We start from the raw sequence: 9526 nt of genomic DNA, 5'->3' as shown, positions 1-9526 counted from the left end.
TACTGAGAATGACAGCGTAAAAAGACAACGAATGAACTTGACAACCAAACATTTAATTCATGTTCCTTGTCGTGCAGTGCCGGTGAACTGAAAACCAGTCATCTTACCATCAGTCATTCAAGGAGTTGTTGAAATTTTCAATTGTCATTTTAGGATAGTAACTAGTGGGGGAAAACTGCTGGACTATTTTAATTATGAGCAAACATTTATAATATTTGATGTGTCAGATTTAATGAAACATCTTTTTCATTAGACAATCATCTTCAAATAGTGAATCTAATTAATGGTCTGATTAAAGGTCGACTTAATGAAATTAATGCAAACTCAAGCATGATTCCATGAATTTATTCAGTCATTACATATAAAGATAGAGGATTTTTTTTTAATATGTATATATATAAACTTGTTTCTTTCAGCATTTTTTTTCAATGATTAAACATCAATGTTAACATGTATTGGTTGAGACACAAGTAGTTTGATCTGAGCACATGGCCACCAAGCCACATAATATTCTTGGCATGAACTGCAACCCTTAAACCCTTTGTTAAGTTGTGTTACGATAAAATGATCTTTGAAATACTCAAATTCAGTGTTTCAGGCACAAGTATTTAAGAATTGGACTTTCTAACAGTCGGTCTGTTTTCACCCTTGCAGCCTTAGGGCAGAATCATTGATTACTTGAACCCTTTCAGCTGACTCAAATAAAATGAAGAAATAAAATGCCACACTTTTCTGATAAGCTTTGGCGCCCTCCTGAGGTGAGATTGGTGTAGTTTCACATAAACGATGTACAGTACACGGTTTCACAGGGGCCGAGACCTTGGTGTTAGCATCTAATATTTTATTGTGTTATAATTTATGTCATATTTCATAAAAACAGATAAATATTATAATTAGAAATTGCTGCAAAGAGCCATTTTTTGAACTGATCCTGCAATATCTCCAAAAAAGGCATTCTTTCATAGTCATCAGCATCCTCATACACAATACTACCAACACAAAAATAATTTATGCAATTACAAAGCCCAGAAATGAGAGGCAATAGATTATACTGTAGCTCACCAACAGTTCAGTCCAGAAAGAAGAAAGAAAAAAAAAAAAGAAATTAAAAAAATCAACAAAGTGCACGATAACACCCAACTTACCAGGTTATTAACTTGGACTATCATGCAATTAAATACCATCAACAGCATAACTGTGGTTAGGTCAACACGATAAAACTGGAAATTTACATTAACAGCGTCATACTATAATTTCAACCATTGTCATCTCAGTAGTTTAGTTGCAATGTTCAGTACATAGAGAATCAATTAAGAACGACGGTAATACATCTTCGCATGCTGCATGGTTTTAACTGTCTCACAGAGCGGGTCCGAGGGGGCCTAGCGGACACATGGAGGCGTCAGTTCAGGGTCAACTACACTCCAGATAAAGGATGGGGGCGGCGGGGGGGTGCGGTGGGGGAGGGTGAAGCAGAACATAACAATAGTAGCTCCATTGAATATCAAAAAACAAAACATGTGGTTTAATACGCCCACCGGTCTCTCTCTTTTCTCTCGGTGAGACACGTGGTTCTGTTTGTTCGCTTCACACAGGCAGCCGCATTCGTGCAGAAAAAGGAAAAAAAAGAAAGAACGAAAAAACAGCCACTGGTAATCAAGAACACAGCTAGGGAGTCATGCTCGTCATAAAAAAAAGAAGATGCCAGGATTATAGGTTAGAAAGGTTTTAAGAAATATGCTGTACAGTTCAAAGAGCACGAGGATAGAGCTGCAGCCAATGAGAACACTAGGTGTGTAGGGGGGCGGGGGGGTGGCGTGTAGGGGTACAGTGAGTCTTCCACAAAAGAGCGTCACGTCGGAGGCTTCTGCAACACGGAACAAAGGAGAGGGGCACGGGTGTCGTCCAGGTACAGCGGGCTGCAGCCACAGTAGATAAGACGCAGGCTTAAACAGTTCAGTCAGCTGACACTCCCTCAGTGGAGGTGTGGGTCCCGCTGGTTTGGGCCACGGGTGTCATCACGAGGTGCGGTGGGGGTGGAGGGTAGAGAGAAAGAGAGAGAGAGAGAGAGAGAGAGAGAGAGAGAGAGAGAGGAGCGAGGTGGGTGGTGCAGCAGGACCACGGCGACGCCCAAAAAGCCCTTCGTGCCGTCCGCCCTCCATCCATCCATCCATCCATCCATCCGTCCATCCACCTGCACGTCTCTCTCTCTCTTGCAGAGCCGATTCTCTCCGTTGGATCATCCACGCATTCCTATCTCTCCTCTCCCACCCACCCGGCTGCTTCTCACGCTCCCAAACCTTGAAAGAGAAGGGGGACAAACAGACAGACAGTCTTTTGACTTTTTTTCCCGCAGGAACAGTGTGCATAGCGTCTCCGACTGCGCTAATCGGAAGCCTTGAGCAGCAAAACGGGCAATAAAAACTCGATGACTGGTCAGTTTCAATGGAGCGGACAGAGACGGACGCTGACCCAAGTTTCTTTCCAGGGGTCCTCTTACTTTTAAAAACGCTCTCTGCTGGCTCTTACAAAGGCATGTGGGGGTAAAGCAGGTTGAAACTAGTTTGTCTACCTCATCCCTGCAGCGGCGCAGCGGGGGCCCCCGAGCAGTGGAAGTGGACGTTCTGCCACCGGCTCTCCCTGCGGTGCCACACCCGGGTCTCCTCCGACTGGCTGGAGCGCGGGCGGCCCTGCCCGTCCACAAACTGCGTCAGGCGGATGTAGGCGATGCACGCGGCCTCCTCCCCGATCATGTGTACATGCGGGTTGAGTATGGTGGTGTGGATGGGCTTGCTGTTCTTGGAGAGGACTGAGAAGGAGGGCAAAGGGGTCAGCTTTTGTATCTTGGTGTGAGCACACAGTTGCACGCAGACTGCGGGCGGCGAACTCGGCGGCGGCGCTCTTACGATTGTCAAAGTAGAAGCGGTGGAAGTCCATCCCCTCCACCAGGTTGCCGAGGCCCTCGGGCTCAAACGAGGTCAGGCCAGGGTCGCAGATCTTCCTGTAGGGAGACGCACCAGGGCGAGTTGGCAAAAATCTAATGCCCAAGTTTGTTTGTTTTTCGTTTCCTGAACAGGTTGACCACGCGGCTGAGGACGGCGAGGTGGAAAACTGAATGAAAAACAGCATTTAATGACGAAAAAAAAAAAGATGAAATGGTGATAAAGATGAAAATGCCTGTCACACATTGGCATCGTTCTCAATTGAGACTATGTCTGTGAAGGTTCTCAGCCGTACAGGTCATCTTAGTGTAGAAGGGTTTTAAGTTGAGTCACAAGAACAAGCCAGTTGCCTCAACTTTACCCTTCCACACAAATGAGGATAGTTTCCATCACCATCTTCAACCGGAAGCCCACAGATATGACTTCAGATGTGACTATTTTTCTGGTCTTCAACGATTGCACCGTTTCAAGTTTGTGTTTATAACGAATAATGTTGTGATCAGTCAAAATTTTGGACTATATCTAAATCAGTTGTCCACAACAGTGACGCCTCACTTTTGCAGAGAGTCTATATAGTTTTCAAGCAGTTTGAAGTTGTTTTTTTTCTGTTTATTTGCCTGGATTTCACCTTTTTTTCCCCCATCAATCCAAGAATTTTTGTGTTCTTCACTGAACCGGAACAGGAAAGTATATGATTTATAAAATGTATAAAACCTTACTATACGGAAGAATATATTCTAATGCACGTATACCTATATTGTAATGGTGAAGAACCAGAAAGTTCAGTTAATGCAAATCACTGAACCTCATCCCATCATGAAGTTTTCTTGTAATTCATTCCTAACTTCGCAGCATTCACGACCTCCGTCAGGGCGGACCTCCTGCTCCGTCCCCTCACTAAATCTGCCTTACATTACTTTCAATTGAGTAGTCAGTGAAGAGTGAGTTGGGATGAAAAACAATGGCAGCAAATGCTCTCTAATCTTTTAATGCAAAAGAGAGAGAGGGAGAAAAAAAAAAAACACATTTACAGGTCAATTATGTTAATGGTTTTCTCCCGGCTGGTGCAGAGTCTCAGCGCCCACTTTATTGTCAGTGTGAAAATATTATGTGTAGATAATATATGATTAAAAAAAAAAGTTTCTGTCTATCAGATGAGGATCCTGATGGAGGTTTTCAGGTGGAAAGGAGGAACTGAGGACTCACGCGTAGGCCTCAAAGTCTCCGTTGTTGACGGCCTCGATGAGCTGCTCTGTGATCTTTATGATCTCCTGCTTGCGAGCTGCGGGGGCAGAAACACAAGGCGGTGATGAGGAGGACGGCAGCTGGGCGGAACCCCGCCTCCCACCTGATGCCACAGACCCAGAGGCCGGCTGCGGAGAGTTCGCCGCGGCTGCGGGGGAACTCACCTATGAGTTTGTTACTCATTGTCAATGTTATCTGTCATCTCCCTTTCACTGCCGAGTGGACTCTCCTCCCTGCCGCTGCGCACATGGCACCCGCCGCCACGCACAAAGTCGCGTTGTTCTCCGTCGCTCCCCCACGACTCTACCCCCACAGCCCCCACCACCACCCCGACCTGGCCGCCCCAAGTTTCAGCGCTGGATCGATCCCTGTCGGCTGTCCGCCTGCATCCACCGGCTGTCACATCGCCGCGTCGCATGTGAAGCTGCTCAGGCTCCTCGCGCTATTCCTGTCCTATCAGCCCTTTTAGATGAGATTTAATGTGCCCTCCGCTCACTTCCTCTCTTCTCTGAGAGGAAGGCTTAGCTCGTCCCGATCATCCCTCTCTCTCTCTCTCTCTCTCTCTCTCTCTCTCTCTCTCTCTGTCTCCCTCTCTCTCTCTCTCTCTCTCTCTCTCTCTCTCTCTCATCCACTCCCTCACCCACTACACAGTAGAGCAAGCATTTATAGACTGCAAGCTAATGCACTAATGTGACAAGGTGGGGGAAAATATATTTCGCGTTCTGTGCCATGAATGTGAGTCATTTAAACAAGAGTTTTTCAACCTCAGTCACACCAGTTACACCAACCACGTTGAAAAACACCCATTTAAACGTCCATAAGTTGGTCACATGAAAAGAAGCAAGTGGCTTAAAATGCAAAAAACAAAAACCAAAACATGTTTGTTTGAAGTTCTATGAAGTCACTAAATATAGACAACTACTGTGTTTTCTTGAGCTAATAATAAACATTCATATTTCCACTTACGGTGGCTATATTAAATATATATTATATACCAACATGTCTCTACTACTGCCCCTCATTGTGAGTCTACCGTGGGATTTGTGCTCTTGCCCTGGCATCGTAGCTTGGTACAATAAAGATGGAGTGGAATCTCAGAATAAAAATGAATCAACATCGACGTGGCCTTTTCCAAGACAGAATTTGTCTAAGTTTAAGTTATTATCAGTAATAAATCTAGGACTGTGATTTACAGAATTTTGTTTTGAAAGGGAAGTGAGAGAGCAATATTTTTGCTTTTCAAGAAAACATTAAAGATGTTTGAACATCCAGTAGATTTTCAGTTTTGCACTTTTTTTCATGACAAACCAACGCTTGCCTCCTCGAAACAATTAGGGCACTGTTTGATGGCACGTTATTGAAGAAACACGATTATGTAAACCAAGTAAAATATTCAATAATCTCAAAAGATGACAGTAAGGTTGACTAATGCTTAAAATTCTGAATGCCCATCAAATTTTAGCTTGTGCAGGAACTGAAAATAAAAAAGACGTGTTCTCTGTAAATCTTTTTCGAAATACTTTTATGTTTTTGGTTTAATGGAAAAATATCAACTTTGAATATGTGTAATATAATGATTTGTATTTTACATGCTATAGGAGGTGGGAAAAGAAGTAATTCCGTGAACAGCAAAATCCAATTTTCTTGCAAATTGGTTACATTTCCTTGGACACGCAGTCACACACTTGGCAAGAAATAGAGAAATAATTGAAAATTAGTTCCACTTTGGGTAAACCTCCCTGCTAGCTAGCTCTGAGCATCTGAAGCTAAGCGCTAGTGTTGGCCTCACCTCTCACGTCTTCATCCTCGATGGTGGTGTTGCTGCTGTCGGACGATTCCTGCCGTGTGCACAGAGAAAAAAAAGGTCATTACTCTTAAAAAAAACAACATTTAAAACAAAATGTTGACATGCACACAAGCTACACACACACACACACACACACACAAACACCTGACACTCAATAGGCCTGCCACTTCATCTAAAACACAACTCAACAACCACAAATCTGCTAAAAAATAAATGAGAGAACAAAAAAACACAGTCGCACAATCCCGTCTACAGATTGAGCCGCCCCTGTGCTGGCCCACACAGTTGGCTGAACGACGACAACAGAAACAATTACACACACACACACAACGCTGGGCTGCTTCCGCCGCCATCGCCGCCGCCGCCGCCAGCCCAGACAGTGCGGGTGAGGGTCGAAGTGACGACACGGGCTTTTGCTCAGCAAGCAGCAGAAACCAGTGAACACCGCCGACAGTCGGAACACAGAGGGGCAGTGTGACACAACCAAGCAGCCAGTCTCCACCATCCCGCACTCTCCCCATCGCTCCCATGCATCGACACACACACGGCCACCACGGAAGGCACACAGAAGGTACAGAGAGAGACACCAGACTCGACTGCACACACGGGCCACTCCGCGGGTCTCTGCTTTGGAGCTACGCGGTGACAGGACAAGGAGTAAAGAGATGAGGCTGAGGGTGAGAGGGGGGGCGGGGGGTGAGTACCTTTGTTCCATCTATTGGATTATGGATGACAGTAGTCTGAGGCTCCTGAAGGAGGGGAGAGTCGGGGAGAGAGGATGAGAGAAACGGACAGCGTGTTCCCCGACGAGCAGGTCTGACGAGGCCGTGCTGGACGTCTCGCGCGATGCGGGATTCACACAATGAATTCCGCATTCACACAGAAATGAAAAATAAAATTGGCACTTTTCTTCACTTTGTTGGTGCCATTTTACTACTACTAAGATCCAATACCGAAAATCTGTTTGATATGAGACCTTTAACGGGATGATTATGTATCTTGATGCCATGATGATATTAACACAAATGATTATGGTCATAATAACATCACAGTAGCGAGTAGATTTCCTCTGAATATTTAGTAAAATGGGCTCAGCATTCTCACTTTCTCCACCCAGAAGGACCAACAGCCCTCAGAAAATCCTCTGATATGCACAGCAGGATAGAGTACTTAAAAAAAAAAAAAAATTATATGTATATATATATATATATATATATATATATATATATATATATATATATATATATATATATATATATATATATATATATATATAATATATCTGTACATATAAATATATAAGCATATTACTTTAATCCTGACAGGAGATACAATTCTGAAACCTTGGACAGAGGTGAGAATTCTTTGATGGATGATGGATCTAAAGTTCCCACCCTTGAATGAATGGATGACTGATGTTTGGCGCTAAAAATATTATTTATATCTATTTTCTCACCTAAATAAAAAAGATACTTCGGAACGCCACCACAACAAAGCACCTTCTCGCCCACGGCTTCCCCTCCTTACGTTTCGCTAACCTGGCCTTCGCTCCGAATTTAATGCGCAAAGTGCTATTGATCTTTTCAGTCAGCCTCTTGGCAGGAGCCCTGGTGAGCACATTACCTCTGATTGCCGGAGCATTTTTCAAACCCCTCAGTACGCCAACCAAACGCAGCACTCTCGCTCACTCACTCAGCCCCGCACATCCCGCATGTTCAGAGTGTGACGGACGGACGGACGGACGGACACAGAGGTGTATGTATACCAGTGCAGAAGAGGGGACGTTGCCTTTGGGGCTGGTGACTATGCTGTTTCTCGTGCTGTTAGTCTGTGGCTGTGCAAGGGGGGGGGGGGGGGGGAGGGAGGGAGGGAGGGAGGGAAACACAAAAGTGCCAAGTTAGTGCGCGGCCGGCAGGCGGCGACAGGTGGCGGCAGGTGCCACTGCGGGTTGTAAAGTGAGCAGAGACAGTGCACAGGTTAAATCAGCAGGCAGACAATGAGCGTCTCCGGAGACAAAAAGTAGCGGCAGCGGGGGAGAGTCGAGCTCGGAGTGCGGCAATCCAGCAAACATCGTGGGTTAAAGTTAAAAGTCTATTAATATTTATGGCTCCAGAATTACTAAGACAGAAGGGGTTTTGCAGCATTCATTGCATCAGTTCATTCATTTGCAAGAAAAATCAAAATTAATTCTGGTCAGAGATTCGATGCTGTCTGGCTTTTTTATTTTTATTTTTTATTATTATCATTTTCACTCCGCAGCTGGTAAAAAAAATAAAAAATAAACAGCTGTGGACCACTTTAGTATTAAAAAGAAACAAAAAACCAAACCCGCATCACATCCGTTTTAACAAACCACATGGGGATTTTTTTTGTTGTTGTTGCAAACATTAGTAAGACTTAATGTATCCGTCCTAAGTAGCGAGCATTTAGCCGTCTCATTTCAGCAGAGAAGGATGAACTCGGCACAGACTTCAAAAAGGCTGAACAGACCGTGCACAAAACAAACAAACACACACACACACACACACACACACACACACACACACACACACACACACACACACACACACACACACACACACACACACACACACACCGATATGCACAAACACAACGCGGATAAACATCCACTGCGTGCAAATACATAGGGGAGACTCTGACGCATATGCCATGCAATCCAGGACAGCGTGCAGTGCACAGACGCGATCACGACGCAGCAAAAACGATCAAGCGGCGGCATTTTCCGCTCGTTATTTCGCCGCCTGTAATCAATAGTCGCGACGCTCCGGAGAACAAATGTGGGTGGCAAATTTTCGGGGTGAACAAAAATACCAAATAAATAAATAAATAAAATAAAATAAAAAGGCCTCTGGTGATGCAGCGGTGTAGGGAAATAACAACATTCTTCTCCACACCAAACGCTTGCTGATTGCTTCAGTGTGGATCACCGGGGTCCAAACCAAATGGACACCCACGACATTCATCAAGTGAGTCGGCATTTCCTGTACATCTGCTACCTGTTGAGTTGTTTGAGGGACTGTTTGCTCAATTAAAAGCCTTACGTAACACGTTTGAATGCCGATTGCACAAATAATGACGTGCGTTCGGGTGTCGTCGCCACTTCCAAGGCGGAGATCAGATCATTATCCCCCCCACGTTGAAAAGCCATCGCGGTGCAATAAATCCCCAGATGTATGTTTCATAATCACATCAGGGGGAAAACAACCAAACCTGCAAATCCAATAAGTGCACATGTGACATTTTCAGCTTGACAAACCTCTTGATCTGCGATGTTATGCCGCTTGGTGCAAGCAGAACGAGATGCACAGCGTTGACATAAAAAGCCCACCTTTAATAAATGTTGAGTACTATAGTAAAGACTCCTGACCTGGGCCACAAGATAATAAAAGTTGCCAATAAAGAGAAAGATGCAGTCACTGCACGCGAGATCTCGTTATTTACAGCAAGTTTTAAACTTGCACGTATGTTTTATAAATAGCCAGTTTTTTTGTTTTTTTTTTTGGAAATGGAG

At 44.6% G+C, this 9526-nt stretch overlaps 2 protein-coding genes across 11 annotated transcripts in view; both read right to left on the bottom strand.

The window, feature by feature from the left end:
- nudcd3 (NudC domain containing 3) overlaps window positions 1-9526 on the bottom strand; it is a 57586-nt gene that overhangs the window by 9617 nt on the left and 38443 nt on the right. The gene's annotated exons all lie outside the window — the stretch shown is intronic.
- The window catches only part of camk2b2 (calcium/calmodulin-dependent protein kinase (CaM kinase) II beta 2), a 40172-nt gene continuing 31043 nt past the window's right edge, over window positions 398-9526 (bottom strand). For 3 of the 10 annotated variants that reach the window (XM_076029632.1, XM_076029631.1, XM_076029633.1), the window contains exons 15-21: window positions 7760-7828; window positions 6699-6743; window positions 5977-6025; window positions 4149-4224; window positions 2907-3001; window positions 2573-2809; window positions 398-2300 (exon numbers count right to left, since the gene is read on the bottom strand). In XM_076029632.1, the coding sequence (XP_075885747.1) occupies window positions 2574-2809; window positions 2907-3001; window positions 4149-4224; window positions 5977-6025; window positions 6699-6743; window positions 7760-7828 (570 nt within the window). In that variant the 3' untranslated portion in view covers window positions 398-2300; window position 2573. The remainder of the gene's footprint in view (window positions 2301-2572; window positions 2810-2906; window positions 3002-4148; window positions 4225-5976; window positions 6026-6698; window positions 6744-7759; window positions 7829-9526) is intronic. The other 7 variants (XM_076029638.1, XM_076029637.1, XM_076029639.1 and 4 more) reach the window with 3 other exon arrangements.

Source organism: Nelusetta ayraudi, unplaced genomic scaffold (assembly GCF_046127955.1).
Source record: "Nelusetta ayraudi isolate G7.1 ecotype Tasmania unplaced genomic scaffold, CSIRO-AGI_Nayr_v1 ptg000026l, whole genome shotgun sequence".
Classification (NCBI taxonomy): domain Eukaryota; kingdom Metazoa; phylum Chordata; class Actinopteri; order Tetraodontiformes; family Monacanthidae; genus Nelusetta; species Nelusetta ayraudi.
Note: the sequence above shows the minus strand (reverse complement) of the source record. Positions and strands in the feature narration are given on the sequence as shown.